This window comes from Heterocephalus glaber, unplaced genomic scaffold, assembly GCF_053883595.1.
Source record: "Heterocephalus glaber isolate CG9 unplaced genomic scaffold, H.glaber_assembly_v1.0 deba00001497, whole genome shotgun sequence".
In the NCBI taxonomy this organism is placed as follows: Eukaryota; Metazoa; Chordata; class Mammalia; order Rodentia; family Bathyergidae; genus Heterocephalus; species Heterocephalus glaber.
The window spans coordinates 65,831,481-65,856,800 of NW_028258320.1; the positions used below are offsets into that span (position 1 = coordinate 65,831,481).

At 45.6% G+C, this 25,320-nt stretch overlaps 1 protein-coding gene across 1 annotated transcript; it reads left to right on the forward strand.

Annotated features, from left to right (window-relative positions):
- Positions 1 to 2,719: 2,719 nt before the first annotated feature.
- Positions 2,720 to 24,257, forward strand: Prlhr (prolactin releasing hormone receptor). The gene is made up of 2 exons (XM_004838841.3): positions 2,720 to 16,763; positions 17,022 to 24,257. Exon 2 carries the CDS (start codon positions 17,028 to 17,030, stop codon positions 18,138 to 18,140), a length of 1,113 nt encoding a protein of 370 aa, XP_004838898.2. The 5' UTR covers positions 2,720 to 16,763; positions 17,022 to 17,027; the 3' UTR covers positions 18,141 to 24,257.
- The last annotated feature ends 1,063 nt before the right edge of the window (positions 24,258 to 25,320 follow it).

Below are 25,320 nucleotides of genomic sequence, written 5' to 3' on the forward strand. Positions count from 1 at the left end.
AAGCCTGCCAGTCACAAGCACACTCACTGCTTTAGGCCCCATTCCCTCCTTTAACATCTCAGGGAAATCAGCACCAGCAGGCTCTTGCTCCAAGTCAGACTCCTTGGCAGTGGTTCACTTCCGCTCCAAGACTATTTTGAGTTGAAAGAGGGAATCAAAGAGAAGTTGTATGAATCATTTCTTTCTCCAATAGAATTAGTCCTCTGCCTTCCAGGAATCAAAGGAAAAAAAAAAGCAAAGGTTGAATAATTTATGCAGCAGACATGATACTATCTCCCTCTTCTTCCAGAGAAAACTTTTCTTCCTGTCTCATCCCAAGTGGCTGGAAGGAACATCATGTGTTATAGGGATGTGCTTGTTCACAGCTGATTTCAACTAATTCTGGAAGTCCCAAGTCTCCTTTATCCGGATCTGATTTCACCACCATGCACAGAATGCTGTGTGGAACAGGAGAAGGATAAATCACCACCCTTGGTTCATCTCACAGTGGCCATTAAGCTGAATAAATAAAGCCCAAGAGGAGAATAAAGCACTAAGATGCAGATGCACGGTGGACCCCAGGATGGGAGAGACAACAGGCTTTGGAAGAGCTAGGAAGAGGGAGAAATTGGTGAGGGTTTAAAATAGGGAGATGTGGTCCATTTTTTCTTAGTGTTATAAAATAAACCAGATTTTAAAAGACAGAAATGATTGAGGGTATCCTCAGCTTGCTGAGGGGTGAGCAGGGCCAGGACAAAGGCACTGAGCTGGGAACAAAGCTGACCTCGGTGCGGAGCTCTCCTCTTGTGTTACTGCTGTGCACAACCAATGTGAGTTTCTAGTGTTTTTTTGTTTTTTGTTTTTGGTACTGGGGATTGAACTCGGGACCTTGCGCTTTTGAGGCAGGCGACGGAACCACTGAGCTAAATCCCCGGCCCTCTAGTTTGAATGAATAGAGAAGAGACATGCCAGAAGGTCTGGGAAGCTAGATGGAGTCCATTTCTAAGGTCATTAGTGTCACAGAGGAAAAGGCACCAGAGTATGAGTCCTGGAGAACCAGGGCATGACCTTGCTTTGCTGCTTAGTCTGGCCACCTTGGTGTGTCATTCAGCCTGGCCTCAGTATACTCTCCTGAAAAAAGGTTTTTTTGCCTTCAAGTTCTGTGCTTGTTTCTCTCCTTGGGCTCCCTGGGAAGCCCTAGCGACTCCACTGCACCATGTGGGTGAGGATGCTTGCTTCCCAACCTTTGAGCCCAAAAACTCAGGCTCTTTATGACACACGGGGTTTCCACCTGGAATGATCAGGTCCCCGAGGACAGCATCTGCTCTCAGTTTATGCTCACTTGGTTTCCAGATGCAGGGATTTTTTGAATCTGGTCCTTCTTCCCTCGGTATCCAGTGACAAACACAATGGGAAAGGTACAAGCCATACCCAAAACGCAGTGGGAGATAAAGGAGAGGTTTGCCTCTTGGGTGTCTTCCTTGAGATACATCTGTTCTTTTCCCCAGACTTCATCCATCTGTCCATCTTCTCCTGTGCTGTCTTCTTATTCCGTATGTAAAGCAACTTCTCTCCCTCCCTCCTTCTTTCTCACCCCATTGAACAAAGAATTCTTTTTAGTGGGGAGCCCTTCTTAAAATGCAGATGGCTTATAAATAACAAATCATTTCCCATCACATAGAAATTAGGCAAGAATGCAGGGTGGAGGTAAAGCAAGAGCAAGGAAACAACACGAAGGCAGGAGTGCTTGCAGGACCCAAAGAGGAGCTGTGAAGCCCTGGGCACACATGTGAATCAGCCACATCTGGGGCCTCTAGTCTCAGTTGCATGGTTCAAAGGCAGTGCACTGCTCATGCCACTAGATATCCCCACCAGTCACTCTCCTCCAGGGAGTGGGATTGTAGTTAGCCAGCTGGCTGCATTCCCGAGCTTCCTTCCCAGCAAGGGAGGCAGAAATGGGTTGCAGGCAGAAATGGTGTCTCTGCTCTGGGTCTTCCCGTGGAAAGAATTGGGAGTGTGCTTCCTTTGTCCGGTAGTCACTTCCTTCTGGCAGGTGGGGGTGGCGGTGGTGAGAAGTAGACCCAGAGTTAGAAACTATGTGTGGAGGACAACAGAACCCTGCCAGCTCCGGACACCTACCTCTGGCTGTTTCATGACAGAAAAGAAACTTTTCTCTTATTGAAGCCACTGTGTGCTTGGGCTGTCTTCTTCATCTTTTTTTAAGACAGGATTTTGTTGTGTTGTCCAGGCTGGCCTTGAACTTGGGGTCCTCCTCCCTTGGCCTCCTAAGAAAATAGGATTATAGGCATGTGCCAGCACACCCAGCTCAGGGGTTTCTTTGAAAAGCAGCTATTGAAATACAACAGCTATTCTGCTACACCAAGAGAGATGCTGTTTATCCAGCTCGTCCTTTCCACACTGATCTGGAGAGTCCCCTTTATCAAGGGCTATACTATCTCCAGGGGAATGCAAAGCACCAGTTTAGAAGCATGAGCCACAAATGCATCTTGCAAAATCGGCTTTAAAAGCATGGTATTAAAAAAAATGATTGTTCAGAACAAGATCTGTGGCACAATAAGGTTTATATAAATTAAAACTCTCTCCAAGCCCATACTTCTTTCTTTCCAGGATATACATGTATATGCAAAGATATATATATATATATATGTATGTATGTATGTGTATATATATATATATATATATATAAAATCATTGGAGCAGGTGTCCAAGGAGGGACATAGACAAGGAAAAAGCAGATATTTACATGTGAGGAGCCTTGTTCAGGCACATGATAACGCTGGGTGTGAACGGAGGAGGCCGCCAACTCCTCAACTGAAATTAGCACATGAACACACATAAGAACACAAAGTGTGCCCTGCATGCACCCCCCCCACCATTGTGGAGAACAAAAATGAGAGGGGCTTTGGGTGAGCAAGATACTGTTCATGATCTGTAACGTGAGCAAGACATTTCCATTGGAAAAACCAGGATGAGGCAAGACAAACTCCAAGTAGATTTGGGCTTTTTAGGACCTAGTTTTGGGCCTGAGCTTTGCAGAGGAGCCCCTTTCCCTCTTCTTCCCTCCCCTTCCCTCCTCTTCCTTTTCCTTTTCCCTTTCTCTTTCCCTTCCTTTCCCTTCCCTTCCCCTCCCCTTCCCTTCCCTTTCCCTTCCTACCTTCCTTCCTTCCTTCCTTCCCTCCTTCCTTCCTTTCTCTCTGTTAGTTTTTATTTCATAATTATAAACTCATCTTGGCAATTTAGCTATATTTGGAGGGGGAGGAAGGACAATATGAGACCCCAAAAATCTTCAGTGAGAGCACAAAAATTTTATGATCTGTAAACAGATGGGGTAAAGGGTGCTCTCCTGACCAATGGAGGGAATGGTCTGGTGATTAAGATAAAACAGAAGTCAGGTGTATTGTAGATGTAGATGCACAATAGTGACCTTATTGGTGGTCTAGGAGCCAAAGTGTCCCATAGCTTACATGACCTTACATGATCTTCCCAAAGACTGCGTGCCTGCCATTCAGCCAGTTAGTCTTGGGAAAGCATTTGTTTTGGGTCCAGCATTTGTTATGCACAAGACACCAGGACCTGCATGCCTCAGGATGAAGTTCCCATCATTATGTTTCTCTCTGTACAAGAGGTGATCAGAAGTTACAGTGAACTGTTTAAATTTAAAAAAAAAAACTACAGAAAAAGGCACATTGCCAACAATGACTAGATAAGTGTGTTTAAAGTGAGGGGGAGTATTTTGAGTATTGTGAGAGGGGATTGATGACAATGTGTCTTATTGTAATAAATTTTTAAATTTAAACATTCACCATATTTTATATGATCACTCCTCATTAATCAACTGCAATTTTTGTGAAATTTTTATTTGACAGTACAGTGTGTTCTTATCCACCATATTCATCATATCTGGCATCCTGAAACTTGGCTTTTCCCCAAAGTAAAAAAAGATCATGAAAGGTAAACATTTTGAATCGATTCAGGACATTGAAGCAGATACAACAACCCAGTTAGACACTTAAGAAAGAACTGCTTCAGGAAGTGGCAAGAATGGGCTAAGTGTATTTGAAGTGAGGAGAAGTATCTTGAGAGGGATTAAGGGCAAGATGTCTTTTACTGTAATAAATCTAAGAAAAAATTTAAACGTTCACTGTATTTTTAAAAATCACACCTTGTAGGTGAACTTGCTTTCAAATGAATTGTGGCATGTAAAGTCACCACCCTGGCACAAATTCCTGGGATAATTTTGTGAAAGGAAGAGCCCTTATAACCAAATTTGTTCTCTCTAGTGCTTAAAGCACAACAATGTTCTGCTGTCTTTAGAATGTGGTCCACAAACAGCTTAAAGGAGAAGCACTACAACAATTTGCCAAGGATGGGGATGTCACAGGGCATGATGAATTGACGACGGCTGGCAGTGGGTGGGTAACATTTGTAGCTGCAAAGTCACATTTCTTAAATGGTACTGGTGTGTCGGCTCTTATGCAGGATGAGGGGATGCAGCTCTGAACCACCAACTGAAGACGAGATAAAGAATCTTCCAATGCAGCTCACCTCAAACAGGGATGTGCCAGTCCCCTGGGGTCTTGTTAAAATTCAGATCCTGATTCAGGAAGTCCAAACTGGAACCCGAGTCTAATTTCTCACCAGGCGCTGCTGCTGGTTTATGGACCAGCTTTTAAGTAACTGGCCCCTGAAACACTTATACCCATTTTAAGTAGAATTTGAAAACAAAAGGAAGAAATGAAAGCAAGAAAGCCTTGAGTCCTGGTATTTTCCCAGACTTGTTAGCAATCTAAATACTAAATTTACGACAGGGCAGTTTCTAGGGAAACACTTTATTGTCTTGTATCCTGTGTATTTCCTTTTTTGTTAACGAAGATACTTGAATTTAAAAAACTTCAGAGAACTCTGTAGCTGTGTTTATTCTTGTGGATTTGATGTAAGAAAACCCCCCACTACATCCATTAATAATGTTCATGGAGTTTATGATAGGGAGGAAAGTAGTTCAGAAAGGAATAGACAACTACTAAAATCAATTATTTTAAATCCTGCAGGCAAAAACATCATTGTAAGTAGCAGAGCATCATCTGGCTAGAAAATGCCTGAGGAGTTAGTAATTGTCTTGATTGAATCTGGTGAATCATAGGAATCGAACAAAGCCAAAGACTGTGAAGGCTGCCAGTCCTCACAGCCTAAAGCTTGGGGGTAAAAACACTGCCAGGAGTACAGGAGTACATGTAGACTAAATTATTCCCCTCAGGGATTCTTCTCTCAGGGAATTGCAAACCCCAGGGCCTCAGATTCCTTCCTAGATGTGTAGGAAGGCCAGGCCCTGGAATGGAAAGCTAAAATGCCACTGCAAAGCATGTCCAAGTACCTCGGAGAGAAAGTGGACCACAGTGTTTAAAGGTGAAACTGGGAACAAGAGATATCACGCAGGTGTGTGCAGACAGCTGATACTGCCCAGGTGTGTGAGTAGTTGACAGGGAGATCTCAGCGCCACAGCCTTTCAATCCTGCACTGTGAGAGCTTATAGAGGCCTCAGGGATTGTCTCATTCTCCTGGCTTGCACTGCACACATGTGCGATGCACTTGAAAAACACCTTAAGGACCACTTCAATGGTTTATTTTGTCAAAAGAAGTAGGACAGGGTCTTCTTGCTGTAGATAATGACACCAGAATGGATTTAGATGTGTCTGGATAATAACTCAGAGGTAAGCACAGTGGACTGTGGTTTATGATGAGGAAGGAGCGATCCCTGTTGGCGATGGCTTGCTCTGGGTGACTCGAGCAGTTATTTTCATTGTGGGGACTGGAACCCAGCTATCCTGGGTTGCAGGTCTAGGAACATGATTGTCTCCCCTTGGGCATCCTCAAGCTCTCTTTCCCCTCATCCCTTATCCCACTCCTACAGGAGCCTGGCTGGTGGTTCCCATCCTGCCTTGTTGAGCCCAGCTGATTCAGAGGCCAGTGACTTAGATTCTACCCTCACATGTTTGTTAGCCATAGAATCATGAGTCTCCCATGGGCACCTAAAGTTAAAATACAGCTCCCTCTGCTGAGCCCAGAATCGAGTGTAAGCAGTACTTAGTGCTTAGGTCCTGCTGGAAGATCTGACATCTCACCCAGGAGAATTTGCCCTTCTAGCAGCCTCCTGGGCCCTGGTTGGCACCTTGTTGGTAAGGACAAAGGCAGCTTGTGCCAGTGGGAGCTCTGTCCAGTGTGGGTGCTCACCAGGGGGAAAGGGAACATGCAGGGAAGAAGTTTGGGAGAACGTGGAGAACTTTTCCAGTGTCCATGAAGAATGCTGGTTCACTTCCTGCTAGCGTCTCTTCCCATGATCACGTGACCATTATAAGAACACATATATAATGAACTCTCAGAATTCATCAGGCAAAAAAGCTAAAGCAAGTACCCTGCAGGGCTGATGAGGGTGAATTGGGTCATATCTTCTGACTCATACATTTCTCTCTGTTGAGTGTCCCATGGAGAAACCCTCTCCAGGGAGGCATCTTGGCACATGTCCACCACAGTGAGAGTTGTAATAACAAAATGCTGCTGACAACCAGCATGTCCATCAGTACTAAAGCTTTTCCATAGGTTCAGACACACGTGTGTAAACACTTCAGTCTATAAGAACAAGTGAAACCTCTGAGGGACAACATGGGATTGAGGGTGGAAGGACAGGGACCTTCAGGCTTATCTGCTTTTTAATGAACAGTGTCCATGTGCTACCATGTCACTAAAAATCTTTTAAAAAACAAAGATAGATGATAGAGAAAGCACGGAGTCTGTTCAGTACAGTCTCTTCCAACAGCAATCATATAAAGAGAAGGGGAAGGTGGAGATCTGCTACTAGACTCTCCAGGCTGGAGGGCAGGCTGACTTTGGCAGCTGCTTTGTGTGCCCTGCCTGGCAGGCAGGCACAAAGGTGGATTCTCCACCTAACGGCAGGCTGCAGGATAGTAGTTCTCACACCTAAGGGGCAGTCAGAATAACCAGCCCTGGTTGTTATAAATTGATCTTCCCAGGCTGCACCTTCAGCGGTTCTGACTCAGTGAATCTGCCTTGAATTTCAGTGATTTGCACTTTTAATATGCACCAGTGTTGAGTCTGATGAAGGTAGTCAGTGGGCCATACAGAGGAAGAGAATATTTTCCTGTCACTTACTCTTCACTGAGACCTTGCCTCCTGATCTCCTTAAGGATGAAAGCTAGGCTGTTTCCCTGGTGACGAAGACAGCCTTGCCAAGATAAAACACAGGGAAGATAGACACACTGTCGTAGACATTCAAACTGCCAAACTGCTAGCCCTGAATGGCGTGGTGTGTGTGTGTGTGTGTGTGTGTATGTGTGTGTGTGTGATGCATTTGAAAAACACCTTGAGGACCACTCCAGTGCTTCACTTTGTGAAAAAAAAAAAAGGCCCTAAGCAGGACAATGTCTTCTCACCCTAGATAATGACATCAGAATGAACTTAGACATGTCTGGATAATAATACAGAGGAAGGCATAATGAGTTGTGTTTTGGGTTCTCCACGGCATTTTGTGGGGAGACATTAATGGAAACGTAAATGAGAGGCTTCTGCAAGGTTGAGGTTTCCATCTAAATGTGACTACAAAGAGCTCTTCACTGCCAAATATTATGATGCACATGTCTGATGATTTTTATCATCCATAAAAGCCATTTCTAGTTGCTAACCATGGAGGGTTGGAGTCTAAACAGGAAAGCAAATTGCCTTCTCCCTGCCATTGGGAAAGAATGTAATAGAAATGGCTTTCAAGTGTTTTGTTTTGATCTCCATGTTTGTTTATGTGATTGTATATTTGTGCATATTTTCCACTGCTAGTGGACTAAGTTGAGATATGCAATCCATGCTGCCAATGTCTGAGTATTGATAAGAGCCTCATCAAAAATTTAAAAATGGAGATGTACTGAGGTTCTGAACTGGGCAGATTGGCCAAGCCTTGCGTCTTGTAGGGGGACAGTCTTTGCACACAAGGTTGCTAGAGAAGGTGGCTTGGGTCTTCAGGGATACAGTGAAGTCCAGGGATGGTTGTAGAAGGCATTGTGTGACCAAAGAACCCAGATTAGCCAAGAACAGGGACTGGAGCTGTGATAACTTTTTTAGGGGCTCTAGCAACTCAGCCCTCCTACATCCCTGGATAATTGGATCAAAAACAGACCCCACTGTCAGCATCATTCTTGAGCCACTTATATTACTGTTAAAGACAGACATTTCAAACTGAAAGGAAATGATCAAGAAAGAGGAGAAAGTGATGAGGCTATGCACTAATTTTACCCTAGTGCTCTGTCCAGGGTCTGAAAGATGCAGGAGTTTGCTGGCAGCCACTCTCCAGGAAGAAATGAAGCTAACCGGGCGGCTGGGGAAAGCAGGAATGGTTTCTTGACAAAGAGCATTGGCCTAAAGAACATGCCACTGACTGCAAAGACACAAGGAAAGCTCCTTTTTTATTCACTTTATGGTATCTGAACAATAACTTACGGAGATTCATGATGGGCCCAAATTGCTGTGTATTTTGTACACACAGAAAGGGAGCACATCTAGGCAACATGTGCCATGTTCATATGGGTGAGTGAAGGGCCGGGGATTTAGCTCAGTGGTGCTATGCTTGCCTGGCAAGTACAAGGTCCTGAGTTTGATCCCTGGTACTGAAAGGAAACAAAAGGTGAGTGAAAAATGTTAGCAACACTGTAGAGATCGACGACTGTGCTCCTAAAGTGATCTCTGTGGGTAAACACAATTCTAATTTACTAAAGCAATTAGTAGAGTTCCCAGGGCTCACTAATCTCTCACTTTCATAGCATTTAGGTTTGTACATCATGGTGATTTGTGTAGGCTTCTTTCTTACTCCCTAGTCTGAAAATTTTAGACAATAAGGTTTTTGTCTGATTCCTCCTACGATACCTAGCCCTAGGCTTTGCATGCCTGGTAAACAATGATTAGATGAAGTAAGTTGAAAAACAGCAAATTCTTCTCACTAGAAGGCTGTCTTGTGGGATAACATTGAGTGAAAGAGTTGGAAACTGCACCCCAGAAGCCTCCCTGACAACGGGCAGTGCCATAGGGCAGGACCAAAGGGTTGCCCAAGAGTAGTCACCATTACAAAGCACCGGCTCTGTCCTTTCATGAACACTGTTACTTGGTCTTCTTGGCTTTGTTACGAATTTTAATTTTGCAGTGCTGAGGATCAAACCCCAGGCATCACACATGATAGGCAAGTGCTCCACTAATGAATGACATCCCTAGTCCTTATTTTTAAATTTTATTTTGAGTCAGGGTCTTGCCAAGTTGTCCAGGCTGGCCTTGAACTTTGGGTTCTCCTGCCTCAACCCCCAGAATAATTGAGGTTACAGTCGTGTACTATCATGCCCCACATGAACATTTTGCATTTTCTAATACTACAGTTCTTCTACTACGAGGATCATTCTCCATGACTCACATTTAATAGTTGTGACACTGTTACTGATGTCCAAGAGTTGGGTACTACAATATTCCTTTTGTTTTTTTTGGTACCAAGACTGAATTTGGGACCTCATGCTTTTGAGGCAGGTGGTGGAACCACTGAGCTAAAACCCTGGCCCTCCTTATTTTGTTTTAGGGCTTTGTGACCATAAGTTCTCTTGAACTTTTCTTATCTTGGGGATAACTCTCTCCTCCTTCTCCTTCTCCTTCTTCCTCTCTCTCTCTCTCTCTCTCTCTCTCTCTCTCTCTCTCTCTCTCTCTCTCTCCTCTCCCTCCCCCCCCCCTCTCTCCTCATCTTTCTGCATTTTCCCTGGTGCAATTTCAGGAAGGAGTTAGAGCCCGGAGATGAAATATTTTCACAACACAGTGCGGTGCTGGGGTCAAGGAGTCTGAAGAGCGCTGGATCTGAAGGCTGTTGGCGTTCATGTTTCCAGACAGACACTCTGTGAATGCAAATTTTGGTATTTGTACAAGGCAGTGGTTCTCACCCAGAAGTTATTTGGGTCCCCTCTCAGGGCACAGTTGGTGGAGACTGCTAGACATGTAGCTGTTACAACTGGGTGTAGAGGGCATTGGGAGGGTAGAGGCTGGGGCTGCTGGTCAACATTCTACCATGCCCAGGAAAGCTCCTCACAATCCAGGGTTACCTACCCCAAATTCAGTAGCACGCAAGGTATAGAACCCTGGTACAAGGTGTTGCTATGCAGCTTATATTTTTGGAAGCTAACTTTACTATTGAGTTTTCTTTCTCATAAGGTAGAGCATATATAATCACATAGAAAAGTGTCAACTAATACAATATGAAATACACACATATACATATAATACTTTTATGTTCTTTTCTTCTGTTTTTCTTTAATTTCATTCAAAATGATGAGGTGGGGTAGCAAATAAAGAGAGCAGATGGGTTTCTTAATGGATTTTGATTTTTAAAATAGATATCTCTACTATGAAAACAGGGTATAGTAGACATTTGTCATAAGTCCATGGGTACTCATCATCCCCTTATATCTGGAGGAAATTCTTCATATCTTCCTAGAGGAAACCAGAACCCAAATTCTCTGTATGCTTTGCTGTTAGAATTCAGGTGTGGAATCTAAGCTCTGTCACTTAGAAGCATACAAGTGAGATTTAGATTCATAAATGAGTGACTTGAGGGAACAGGGGCCCCTTTAGTGGGACCAGGGATTTTGAGAACCATGATGGCTGCAGTGCTGAGTTCCTAGTGTAGAAGTTGCATTGGTGGAGATGACAGTAGCAGTGGCAGCGGTATGAGTGTGAGTGGGTAGAGGTTTCCTTATCATGGGCTAGTTTTGGAACTTGGCTCTGAGTTATGTGGGTGCCTCCCTCTCCCCAGCCAATACCAAGAAGATGAACTCTGTCTGCTGTGACACCAGCTTTGTTAAAAAAGCTTTTCATATTTTATTTTAATTTTACAAACAGATCCTCTTTTCAAACCTTGTGCTGTGTGAAAACATCTTTTGAATTTAGTTCTTTAAGAATTTGAATAGGGCCGGGGATTTAGTTCAGTGCCTTGAAAGCACAAGGTCCCAAGTTTGATCCGTGGTAGGAAAAAAAAAAATTGAATAATAGGATCACAGAGCTGAAGATATGGCTCAGTGGTAGAGCACTTACCTAGCATGTTTGAGGCCATGGGTTTAATTCCCAGCACCAAAAGAAAACAAAACAGAATCATGTTTAGAGATGGGCACATGTACAGTCACGCCAGTGTGCCACTCAGTACAGATGGTGCACTTGTGTGCTTCTCTCTATACTAAACACCCCGAGCACTAACCCAAGGTGTTACTTTATTTGAGTGGGTAGCTCATGTACAAATGATTAAGAAAGAAGAAGAAGAAGAAGAAAAGAAGCTATTGAAAATAACAGCTATAATGAAATGTGTGCGTCTGAGAAGAACTGGAAATCTAGCATCAAGTAGATTGTTAATTTATAAAGCCACAGGGCTTTTTGGTGTTGCAGTTGGGTTTGCTAGATAGAGTAGCAGCTCCCTGGGATTTCTCCCTTGCCACTCCAGCCAGCGGATTCTGTTTCTACCAGATGCTGTGCAAGACATGGAGTCCTTTGAGGGTTGGGATTGTGTCTTCCTTACTCAACTTTCTCTCCCTCAAGGAAACTTGTCCAGAGTTTGTCATATAATAGAAAACAAGTAGCTGCTGAACTGGCAGGTGTCACCCTTCCCTTTTCTGCTGGTTCACGAGAGGATTTTCTACCTCACTCCAGCTCTTCTGTTCCTTTGGGGGTGCTTATAAGTAGACTATATTCAGGAAACCTGAAGGCAGAGAAGAGATGCAGCATGGTCAATCTGTTACACAATTATGGGATTACAGGTAAAATAAAACTATAAAATAAAGATATGCTTGTCTGATACAGGTTTTCTTCTCTGAGGCCATGCTTCTGTCCTATATAAGAGACAAAATCTTGAGCCTTATGAATTCTAGGAAATGATATTTACTAATGGTACCAACTATGTTATGGATAAGTGTCCTCCAAAGTCGTATGTGTTTAAAAAAAGTGTCATTAGCCAATGTGCCATTGGGAGGCGGGGTCACTGGGAGGAAGTTAGGTCATTTGGGATGTGCCCCCAAGGGCATTGTGGGCATTCAGATCTCCCCACTTTCTCGGCTTCCCAGATCTCATGGGCTGGGCAGCTTTCTGCACCAGACACTGCTATATCAGGAGAGGTGCCTTGCCACAGTCCCCAAGACAATAAGACCAGCTGACCACGGACTAAATCCATGAGCCAAAATAAACCTGCTCTCTTTACAATTTTGTCATCACCTGTGTTTTGTTACAAAATAGAAAGCTGCCTAAATAATGGGTAATATGATGTGGAAAACAGAAAACAGGTAATAACAGAAGTGAAGAGTGGAGTTAGGAACCTGGAAAGCTGGATTAAAGGGATCTGAACATTTGATACCAGCTAATATTGATGCTGATACATAGGAGTTAGCCCAAATATATAGTATCTGGGAAAATACTAGAGATCATCTTTAATTGCTACTGGGATTGTTTGAAAGGAATTGTTTGAAATTTGTCTAAGTCCAGGCAGTGAGAGGGGAGAAATGAGTTTAGTCTTCCAAGACTGTTCTGTGTGTTATCCAAGAGGTAGACACCCCATTGGCTGCTCAGGGCAAGCCATGCACTGGCTCCATAAGCTCTGCAACATGGTAGGGGTGACTACCTAGGGCAGAGAACAGCCTGTGGTAGGTAGTGAAAAGCAGGCATTACATCTCATGCAGACATGAAGAAGGCCCTATGTGTTTCCTTAGATGACTTTGTGAAAGTGCTTTTTTGTCACAGACCCCAGACATATTAATTATGGCTCCAGCTCAGTTGAGCACACACTGGTCCTGTGGTAACTCTCCAGCTTAGCTTTGCCCAAGCATAGAGCCCAGCCTTGCCCAACCATAAAGCATAAGCATATTATTCTGACCAGAACTGTCTTTCTTTGGCTGGACTGTTCTTTCTGTCTTGTCAAAAATCAAAAGACACAAGAACCTTGTGTTCCATCACCCAGAGGCATCAATGGTGACGCAAGTCAGGGTGTATGTCTTAATCTGTTTTATTTCAACCTGGGGTCCATATTGAGTCCCAACCTTCAGGCTAGACACCTGGGAAAACTTCAGATTTTCTCCAGCTGAGTGTTTGTGAAAGCTCTTGACTATGTCCCAAACTCTGGCATGATGAGAGGATGCCACATTTTTCAGAAAGAAAACCTACTCTGAGATGGTCTTGTCCACATGTGGGATTCAGAGGATAGAATAGAGCAGTCTTCTTTTTCTCACCTATCAGGCTGTATATATTTCATGCATGGTTTTGGTAGACTCTAGGCAATTGCTAGAGGACATAGGTGAGGTAAAAAGATCTGTTTTAACTTCAATATGATAAGGTTAGAGTTATAACTGAATCTTCTGAGCTTCCCTTAATAAACCACTTAATTTTCTAGAGCTTCCTTCAATAAACTTCTAATTTTTCAGTCTCTTTTGAATTAGCTTATATTTTCAGCCTGTGCAGGTACTTGTATTACTCATTCATAGGCAGTAATGTAGAATAGTTGAATGGTTTGGATCTAGAATTAAGCAGATCTATCAGCACTGCTTACTAGTTGTGCCATTATGGTGAGCTACTTAAAACACTTACCAGACTTAATTTGTAACTTGGCAAATGGTCAATTTTTCTCTGGAGGGTGCCCCAACACATGTGTGAAGTGCCTGGCACAGTACAGAAAACCCTCAATAGTACCTATATTTATTCATTCAATCAAAAGAAACATGTATTAGACACCTTCTGGGTTCATGCATGCTAGGTAGAAAAATGCTTCAAGACATTGGTCTCTGTCCATAAGGGGTTTACAGAGAGTGTTGATAGAGATGGAGAAGCTAAGCACTTTTGTAATTTCAAAGAGAGAAAATAATAAAAGAAAGGAAGTATTCGAGAATAGGGTAATCTTTGGATTGGATCTTGTAGGATGTAAAGAATGTGGACATGCAGAATTGGGTGAGATTAAAGCAACCAACATTCTAGAGAAAAAAAATCCTAAAAGAGTCATTGGATGGGAATGGTGAGGGTATGTCAATATCTAGAATCATTCTGATTTATTATAGGAAATAAAGTGAGCAAAGGAGAGAAACCAGAACCCCCCCCCAAAAAAAATACTGAGAGAGAATCAGAATAGGAATATCTGCGATGTTAAAAGATTTGACCATCAAAGACTTTGGGGGACTACCTTTCCTTCATTTCTCTTCAGAGTTCTTCATTTATGACCTCTCAGCATTATTAATTAGCACAGGAATGTCTGAGAATTATTATAGTTTAATTATGATATACTGGTTGGGAGAGGGGTAGCCTAATGAAGATCAGATGGAATAAATGTCTAATAAAGCTATAGACAAGTACAGACAACATTAAAACCCTTACCAGACTGTCTTAGTTACTTTTCTGTCATTACTGAGACAAAATACCAGACACCCAAAGCTAAAGGGGAATAGGTTTGCTTGGCTTATAGTTTGTAGAGGTTTCAGTCCATAATCAACAGGCTCCAGGGTAAGGTGGCAGAGCGGCAAGAGTTCTTCGCAGTGGAACACAGCAAAAGCAAGAGATTTAAACAGCGTCTTTCTGCTCCTTTTATCTTATTCAGACTACTGGGATTAGGGCAGTGCCAAACCAGGCACTCACGTGTAGTGGTTTAGTAATTACACACCCTTAATCCTAGCATCACACACTCTAGATTCATCCACCTATGACCGCATAAGGCTTGGGGGGGGGGACATCTAGACCCAAACTATAACACAGACTTAATTTGGGACTTGGCAAATTACCAATTCTCTCCTTTGGAGGGTGCCCCAATCTTGAGCCTTCAAAAATCTATATTTATACAGTATTTTGTCTGACCTTTAGTTATTGACAAGATTGTCATCTTATTCCTTTTACTCTATCTCAGTGACACTGACCAGAGTGATGGCTGCCATCATGTGGCCTGACTACATCCCAAATCTTTTCCCACTTATTTTATTACAATTCCCTCTGCTTAAAGTATTTTGAAGTAAAGGAGCCCTTCTGCTCTTGGGAAAATACAACTCTGTTGGTGAAAATGATGAGGAAAATTACCAGGCAAAGGATTAGACAGGCAGTTTGTATTTTGTTTGAAGATTTGTAGTTTTTTTTTAAATAGCTAGATTGATTATAGCTCAATCAGTGTGGGTTTAGGATGGGTACAGGGCATAAATTGATTGGATTGCTTTTGCACCAACATGGACTTTCCTTCCTGTATGAGGGACTCACTTGAATTTGGAGGGTGGAATAATTTGCGGCTTCTTTTCAATCTAACTGGGACTTCTGTAGTCCCAGAGGACAAAGCACATGGACTTAGCAGTGAAGGGACAGTGAAGTTCCACCCTCTGGAAAAAGGAAAGGAGAGGCCTCCAGGAGATGAGGTAGCTTCAAAAGAGCAGGTCACAAAGCCCTCCTCCCTGGCTACCACCCCTAGGGCCTAGGTAAATGTGCATTTCAATTGCTACTTAGTGCTACTAAAGGTTCCAGGGAACATTTAAGCTTTCCAAATGTTCCTTACTTTTGTAATCCCGGCAGACACCCTGCAATTACATATATATATATATATATTTAAAAAAAACTCTAAAATTAGGGCCAGGGATTCAGCTCAGCGGTTCCGCCGCCTGCCTCGCAAGCAAAAGTTCCAGAGTTTGAAGCCAAGTACAAAAAAAAAAAAAAAAATCCCTAAAATGAAGAGAAGAGGCCCGGAAGAGGGTCGAGCATGGGAAGCTCACGAAGGTGCGCAGGGAACGGCGGGCGGGGCCCTGGAGCGGTCCCTGCAGGGCATCGGTGAAAGGCGGCGCTGTGTCCTGTGCGGCGATGCGCGTGCTGGGACGAGTCAGCAACCCCCGTCCTCCGGAGAACCGGCTCATCTGCCGCCGTCCACCCTACACTTCTGCGAGTCCGCGTCCCAGCCCAGGAGGGAGCGGCGAGGCAGCTCCTCGCCAGACGGCTCCAGTCTGCGGGCGACTGGGACCCGCCCGAGAAAGGCTTCCCTAAGGCGGGCGGCTGTCCGCGGTGCTGAACCTTCCTGTGGCGCGGGCCGGCCCGGGTCTTGCAAAGCGCGCCGCAGCCCAGTGAAACTCACACGTCCGAGGGAAGGCGACGGCGCAAAGGTCCGAGATGAGGTCCGCGGCGACTTCCCAGGCGCCACGCTGCAAAGCCCTGCCAGACCCGCTAGCGACTCGGTCCCGGCCGGGCTCTGCAGGAAGCAGAGCTGAGGGACAGGTCGTCCCCCGCGTCCCCGGTGCCTCTCACCCTCAGCAACTCTTCGTCCCGACTCTTCTCCCTGGAGACTACATCAAGGCGTCCCCAGCCGGCCGCCTCACGCCTCTCCTGTCTTTGTCCACAGCACGCTGCCTCTGGATCCAGCTTCTCCAGAGGCGCCGCAGGGTCCCGCAATCCAGACTGCCCCTCGCTTCTCGGGTCTGGGTTGTCAGCCCCCCACCCCCAACTATTCTCTAAACCCGGAGTTGGGCGGCGCGAGCTCCGCCCCCAGTTTCCGTAGAGGCGGCGCTGGAGTAAGGGGCGGGGCGGAGGGGAGGCGCACCCAGCCCCTCTCAAAAGCGGCTACCGCTGGGAGCCCCGGTCGCTCAGCTCCGGGGAGAAGCCAGGAGCTTGAGCCACCGTCGTGGGGAGGATTGGTGAGGGACAGCAGGAATTCTGCCCCTTCCTCCCGGGAGCGCTTCACGCCTGGCAAGCCCCCCGCACAGGTAGGACTTGGCCCTGGGTGTGGGCTGCGTGGCTCGTGAGGGCTCATTGAGCAGGGGCGTTTCAATAACCTGCGCCTGTCTAACCACGCTTAGGTTTATTTTACGGGGGTGGAACGACAGCACTTTTTATTGTTGCTCTGTGTCCAGTTATTCCTGAGGGAGGACTTGGTGATGGCCAGGGTGGGTTGGGAGGGCGTGGTTGGCCTAGGAGTGATAGATGGAGGATGGGAAATGACAGACTTGATTATCTTCGGACAGGTGGTCATGGGCTCCCTGCCCACTCGAAACCCTGGGGACCAGGACTCGCCTTCTGGGCTCCCGCCGGCGGCTACAGTTCCCGCCAACCAAAGCGCAGAGGCCTCGGCGGGCAATGAGTCGACCGCGGGCTCCGGCGCCCAGGCCCTAACGCCCTTCCAGAGCCTGCAGCTGGTGCATCAGCTGAAGGGGCTGATCGTGCTGCTCTACAGCGTCGTGGTGGTCGTGGGGCTGGTGGGCAACTGCCTGCTGGTGCTGGTGATCGCGCGGGTGCGCCGGCTGCACAACGTGACCAACTTCCTCATCGGCAACTTGGCCTTGTCGGACGTGCTCATGTGCGCCGCCTGCGTGCCGCTCACGCTGGCCTACGCCTTCGAGCCGCGCGGCTGGGTGTTCGGCGGCGGCTTGTGCCACCTGGTCTTCTTCTTGCAGCCGGTCACCGTCTACGTGTCCGTGTTCACGCTGACCACCATCGCGGTGGACCGCTACGTCGTACTGGCCCACCCGCTGCGCCGCCGCATCTCGCTGCGCGCCAGCGCTTACGCGGTGCTGGGGATCTGGGCCCTGTCCGCGGTGCTGGCGCTGCCGGCCGCCGTGCACACCTACCACGTCGAGCTCGAGCCCCACGACGTGCGCCTGTGCGAGGAGTTCTGGGGCGCTCAGGAGCGCCAGCGCCAGCTCTACGCCTGGGGGCTGCTGCTCGGCACCTACCTGCTCCCCCTGCTGGTCATCCTCCTGTCTTACGTCCGGGTGTCGGTGAAGCTCCGGAACCGCGTGGTGCCGGGCTGCGTGACCCAGAGTCAGGCCGACTGGGACCGCGCGCGGCGCCGCCGCACCTTCTGCCTGCTGGTGGTTGTCGTGGTGGTGTTCGCCGTCTGCTGGCTGCCGCTGCACGTCTTCAACCTGCTGCGGGACCTCGACCCGGGCGCCATAGACCCCTACGCCTTCGGGCTGGTGCAGCTGCTCTGCCACTGGCTCGCCATGAGCTCGGCCTGCTACAACCCCTTCATTTACGCCTGGCTGCACGACAGCTTCCGCGAGGAGCTGCGCAAGCTGTTGCTCACCTGGCCCCGGAGGATCGCGCCCCACGGGCAGAGCGTGACCGTCAGCGTGGTCATTTGATACTGGGGCGTCAGACCTGGGTTGGGGAGCTTCCGTCCGCTGACCTCTGAGGTCGGACTAGAGTCGGGATTCCTAGCATCAGAGCTAAGACGACACAGGGCAGGCCTTCCAGTGCAGCCCTCTTGTCTGGCTCCTTCTTGTGTCTTTGTAAAATGTTAAGCGGGCTTTGTTGTGGAAGAGGCCAGGGATAGGGAAGAGGAGGATTTATGATTTCTTCTTCATGACCTAGAAAGCCAAACAAAAGCCTTCTTCAGAAGGATTTGGTTCTAGTCCTTGCTATCTTTCCCACTTACTCAGTGGTAATAAAGGAACACTGTGAGTGGGATTTAAAACCATGGTGTTGGCTTGGTAATGATTTTCAGTTTACTTTTTTAAAGGGACCCAACTGAAATATAATACCTGATATTGTCTTGCCAGCTTGAACCCCTGGATCTCTAGGATTTCAGGTAAATATATATTACACATTATTTCTAGGGTTTCAGCACTTCGTGAATAAGACCTTTATGCACCAAAAGTGTTTTATTTTTTATTTTTTTGGTACCAGGGATTGAACTCGGGTCCTTGCGCTTGCGCAGCAGGCAGTGAAACCATTGAGCTAAATCCCAGCCCAAGGGCAAGCTGCCTTTTAAAAGGCCTTGCTTTTGTTTCCCTCTTCTCTCCCCCATCCACCATTTTAATATGATGAGATGAATTAGTGAATGAATAAATAGCTGAAGAGGAAAAAGCCCAGTTCACTTAGGGGGATGTTTAGCTGTGCATAAAGACTGGCATGCTGTGTGCGTGCATGTATATGTGTGTGCATAAAGCCAATATTTGTGACAAGGCAGCCTCACATGTTTGATTTTCTGAATGCTCAATGTAAACTGTGTGCCATAGCATTCACTTGCATCCTCTAATTGCTCAATTGCAGCAGATCAACAGCTGTCATTTGACTGCTCAGCACCTTCTCCTTGGAGACATTCAGAAAATATCAACCCAGAATACAAGGACTGGCAGTTTATTTAAGGACAGCATAGAGAGATACACTGAAACCCACAAGATTATTATTAGGTCCAACATTAATTGCTTTCAGGGTTAAAGGAACTGATGAAGACTCTTGGGCATGACACAAGGCTGATAATAATCACTTTAGCCTGTTGTGAGTTTGGTTCATGAGGACAACAGCTCTAGGACAAGGATCTTCACGATGAATGCTGGAACAGCAACTGGGGCAGCCAGGACAGGGAAAATGGGAAATGATACACAATATCCAGCTGTCAGATCAGCCCTGTGGTATGTGTGGCATGAACAAGGGTCTGCAGCAGCTCAGCACCATCTGTAGGGTTCCACTGCTCCTCTGGCTCACTAAATAGCAAAATCAGTGTCTTTATTCCTCTTATTTCTATTGAATTAGATAGGAGTTCATTCACTCATTAAAGTGCTCTGAAAAGCAAAGAGGGGATAGTACTGGAAGGACGAGGATTAAATCCTGTTCGACCAATGTCAACTATGATGATGGAGCAAGTGTTCTTGACTGGCAGCCATAAGAGTCTTTAGTCATCACAGGGTTAGGGTCTTTGCAGTGTGAAGAAGAGCACAAGGATTGGGAGAAAAGACAAGGCAAATTAAGATGGGAGAGGGAAACAACCTCTGCCAATGATGCTACACTGACTTTGAACTTCACCTATGGATTGGAGAACAGAGAATTTATATTCTAATTATGCAGCCCATCCCCAGAGCATAATGTCACAGCATTAATTTCCTTGTCCTCATATGAGCTCATCTCCTAGGCATCTCAGGGCCTGGGTCCTGTGTTCCCAAGCACCTGTTGATTGGGAAGTTCCAAGCCAGAGCATTCTTGTGATAAGCACTTGTGGAGAGTGTAGGAATAGGGGGAAAGAATTGGATAAGTTAGGGAGAGATTTGATTAATGTTGGTGTCTTTGTTGGGAGGTTTAAATCACTGATTCTCAGTCCTGGTTACTCTTAGAATCACCCGGGGAACTTTACAAAACACTGATATCTAGTCCTATCCCCAGAGAGGCTAATTTACTTCAGATGGGTCCTGGGCATTTGCACTTCCAGTGATTTTAGTGTGCATTCAAAGTTAAGCACCTTAAGAATTATCCTCTTTTTTAATGCATCTGAAGGAAGCTTCAGTTGTACCTGCCAAAGTTGTTAAGATCTTGGACTTGAATTTGACACTGAGTTGCATGTCAAACTTGAGGATATTTCTTCACTCTTCAGACAAAACCAGATCTGTCACATAAAGGGAAATCCTTGGGATCAGAGTATATAGGTATTGATTCAAGTTTCCTCACCTATTTCCTTTGAAAAATACTACTGTATAAATCCAATCAGCTTAGAAGAGATATCGTTCAACTTTAGATTACAGTAAGAAGTTATATGCCATGAATTATTTCAAATCCTCATTATTAGGATGTTGAAAAATTAAAATGTTCCCTGATTGGTTTGATTTAAACCTGTATCAATTGTGAGAAGAAAGTATCCCCATGAATTACTGCTGGAGGTTTCTCTCGTGTCTACGACATAAGGTTTAAACATTTGTGTAAACTTTATGGACAGCCTAAAGAAGGGGAGAGTTATGCTAGGGCTTAGAAACATCTTTACAAATTGTGCAAATTGGCAAATGAAGAGCCACTAATGAATTGTTCCCCACGTAATATCCATTTAGGACTTGTTTGTAAAACAAACTTGACGTGTTAAAAAAAATCCCTCAGTTGAGTTCCAGAGAAATGCACACAGCAGTGTAGGTAAGAAATTGTATTTCATAATTCGTTTTAGTTAATGTCAAGATGTGTACCAAGGCCTATTCCTGCAAGGATTCAGACAGGAGCAAAGCTGGGAATCGAGCCAGTCTGGGACTTGGCAGCAGCCCTTCCCAAGGCTGACAGGAGATTCTGTAATCTTTTTTGTAAGCATTGTCACAGGTCTCACTTTTGGCAGCCAACCAATAGACTTATCTCGCTAAATCAGCAGAGGAGTGTTTCCGTATGTCTTGGCAACAGCAACCTGGGAATAGCAACTGTGAGAGATGCTAAGGTAACAATCTTCAATTGATGCAAACTTTCTGGTTTTTTGTTCTTTTGGGTTTTCAGGCTTCTCTTGTATGTGGGTCACATTTCTATTTTTATTTTCTCAGGTAGGCTAGTCAACCGCTGTGTCCTCTTTGCATTCCTGGACATCTAGTAGTTGAGGAACCTCAGGGGGGACCCAGGCTGGATAGGAACAAACACAGGCCCATCCCTCATGGAGGAGAGGTTGGGAGCACCTGTGTTTCCAAGGCAGGTCCTTGTCTGATTTGCCTCCATGTGTTTGTGTCTTTGCTATGTGTGCAAGCTGCTTATATTGCTGAGCCACTGTGTGATGCTCCTCAGGCTGGGGCTTGAACTGTGTTGAACACATTGTGGGTGCTCAATAAATATTAACTTGGCCAACAGAATTTCCAGTGTGGAATTAATAAGCCAACCCAGTTACACCCGTGGAGTAACTACATATGTCCAGGGTGAAAGCAAGGAGAAAATCATGCTGAGGAAAACATACTACTCAGTCTAGATCTGCCAAGTCTAATTGATGCCGGAGACAAACTGTTCATTTGGGGTCTTCTATGTTCTTTCTGTTCTATCTTGGTAATATCAGCGTTTCGATATATGGCACCAAACTCTCTGGTCCCCATGATTACATGTGTTGAAATCCACAGGTCTATCAAAATGAAAGTGGAGGATTTTATGCTTAATTTCTATACTATCATGAATATGGGTAATCATTTAGGGTTAGCATTTCATCACCCATTTCCCACATATGACTTGGGAAATTTAAAAAACATCCAGTATGTGGGTCTGTAAATACAACGTAGAGGATTCCAAAACATTCATGACAGTCGTAAACAAGATTTTCTGGTAACATCCGGTATGATCAAACTACGTGGTGACTGTTCAAATTTTTAAAAAATTATTGCAGTAAAAGGCACATTGCCATTAACCTCTCTCAGAATACCCTTCTTCTCTTCAAACACACTCATCTTTTACTGTAATAATTTTTTAAAAAATTAAATACCCACTGTAGTTTTTGATCCTATCTAGTATAAAGTATCAATTAAAATGGATTTATGGACATCTTTTCAAGGGAGTCCTTTCACTTGCAATGTGAGATAAACTAATATTTGAATGTTGGAGAATATTTGAACTGGATGGGAGTTACAATCTTGATTTATTAAAAGACCAGACATTCTCAGTCAGAGTTTGGAAGTGGTGAGTTTTATTTTGACAACCAAGTCTGAGTACTTCTATCAGCTTTTAAAATTATTCTCCTCTGCTTAAAGCTCAAGTCTTCTCATTTCTCTCTCCCGCTCTATTCTTCCTTTTCCTCTGCTGTCTTTCTATATTATCTATAAAATCCCTCCTCCCCGAAGCCCCTTCTGCCTCAGTGCAGAGGAGGTGATGGCATTTGAGCATCATCTCCTGGCTGGGCCTCCTTGGCATTGTGAGGAGAGAGCCTGCTCATCTCACTGTGGAGGCCAGGCTGTCTCAGTGTGCTGTGGGCTGCAGCTCGAGGTATTTCTTGCTGACTGTGGGATCTGAGACTCACACTAAAATTAGTTAGTTCATAGTCGAACTCCAGGCCAAGGTAGATAACAGAAGTTCGTCCAGAATCTCCACAGGATCCTTAACTTGATAAATCTCACAAAATTTCTCTTAAGAGGGTCCTCACAATAAAAGGTCAAATGTGTTTCCTTTGGATGTTTGGTGCTGGGTGCTATAATAAAGAAACCTGTGGGCTGGGAATTTAGCTCAGTGGTGCTGCCACCTGCCTTGCAAGCGCAAGGTCCTCAGTTTGACCCCTGGTACAAAAAAACAACAACAAAAAACCTCCATTTTTAAAGTTTCCCTCCCTCCCTCCTCTCTCACAAAATTCTCTTCTTGACTTGCCTATCACAGAACCCGTCTCCTTCTGGAGTGAAATCTAATGAGGAATGGAGAGCTGGGAGGTGTGCTCAAAATATGTGGTGAATGATTAATTAAAAGGTTACAGTAAAAAATACATTGTCATTAATCTCTTTTAAATACTTCTACTTCAAACACATTCATCTCACTTTTGAAACCAGTTCTAGAAGTCCTCTTTTGTTTCTTCATGAGACATGATAAAAAATATGGTGAATGCTGCTGCTGAGTGCCATCCAATGGGAAGGCAGAGTCGTAAAAATATTACGGAGTAGCCTTATCCACCTTATTCACCAGATATGGCACTGTGTAACTTGTGGCTCTTCCCAAAGTTGAAACAACCCTGAAAAGTAAACATTCTGAATGGGTTCAGGACATCAAGGCAGCCACGATAGTGCAACTAAAAGATACTCCAGAACTGCCTCAGGAGGTTGTAAGAATGATGGGTTAAGTGTGATCAAAGAGAGGGGGAATAGCTTGAGGTGGATTAATGGCAATGTGTCTCTTCTGGTAATACATTTATATAAACATTTACTATATTTTATGATCACACCTTGTATGTAGCTACCACTCCCCTGGCCTCTCAGTTATTCTCAGGCAATAAAAACAAATCCTTTTGAGCTGGAAAAACAACAGAAAGATTTCAGGTTTGAGCTCAGTGCAGCCTGGTGTCTGGGTTTGTGCATGCCATCCGTGCTTGGGCTCTTTATGAGTTCCTCTTGTCTGGCAGCTGCTGAGGGGCTGCCTGCCTCTGTGGCTGACCTCCTTGTGGACTGAAGAGCTGGACTTATGATAAGGCATGCCCAGGTGGATGTCGCAGTCACTGTCCTGGGGCCCTGGGAAGAGTCTGTCCATCCCCTTAGGGCCTCTCTGAGTGCTATCCAGCCTGGCCACTGCGTGTCCCCCAGGGCCTTCTATTGCTGGCCACAATGATGGGCAGTGTCTGCTGCATCTGTTCCCATCTTTCCCTGGCTCTGGTGGCTGGAAGGGAGCCCCATCCCCAGCCTCTCTCAGTGTCCTGCAGCTGCTTTGCCTGGAGCCCTGGACACCAGCGTCACTCGGGCCACTGTGGGTCTTGCCTCTGCTCTCTATACTCTGCCTCTGGCCTCGCTCTTTTACTTGCCAAACCTAAGGAGGCCAGAGGCCAGGCCAGGTATCCTGGCCCCCTCGCTCTTCCTCTGGTCCCACTCCACAGCTCAGGATGTCCTGCAAGGGGTGGGGCAGGGGCCCTGATGGAGGGCAGGGTGTTGGGTATTACAGGATGTTCACGAAGGCCTTCTTCCCAGTAGGTTCCGTTGCCTCAAGGGATCTGCGCTGATCTCTCCTGGTGTCCCTCTGTCACTGGGAAATTGAGGACTTGACTTTCAAGGAGAAATTTAGAGCTCCAGATAGTGGGGCCCTTGCTTACTCAGGAATAAGCAGGAGCCAGCAGCCTTGAGAGTGGGTGAGTCTGTGAGCACGGGGCCACTTAGCTGGGGCTAGGCTTTCTGTTTGGGGCAAGATTGTGTCATCGTTGTGCCTGTGTCCCCACTGATTTTGTTCATGCAGCAGGGACTTCCAGTGTCTGCGTCCTTTTAACTCCCTGCTAGTGGAAATGGTTAGGACTGGGGGCAAAGAGGAAAGGAAACTGTTTTGTAGGCTGAGAGGAGAGGATGGCTCTCACATGGGCTCTTCCAACGGTTTCCCGGCCTGGAACAGCTGGCTTGCTTTCCATGGGTGTGCAAATCCTTAGTAACCTGACTGGCATAGGATGCTGAGAGCCTAGGTTCCTGCAATCCTGTTAACACACACTTTACATTTTGGGGGAAGAGGTGGGGTCAGCTGCAGGAACATATATAGCCCAGAGGGAATCTATACCCCAGGAATATATTTGAACAGATATGCATAGTTTGTATTTTACCCAAATGACGTTAAGTTGCACATGGCTATTCTGTAACTGATTTCCTTCTCCCTCCCCTTAAAATTACATCAAGGACAGCATTCCTTGGTGGGTCACAGTTATTCTGGCTGAAGAGGAGTCCATGGTCTGTACCACTGTTTTATCACTTTGCAGCCAGTGAGTAACGTTGGCGGAAAGAGACAAACTGCAGGCTTAGGAAGTTTCCTAGAGCCTAGTGGGAAATGCAAGCTGTTTGAGTCTATTGTAATCACAAATGCTACAAACTTGCCCTTCTTTCCAAAAGAAGATGAAATCCTTTTTGGAGCCCCCCTGAAGGCTGGTACAGTTGGGATGGGGTGGGG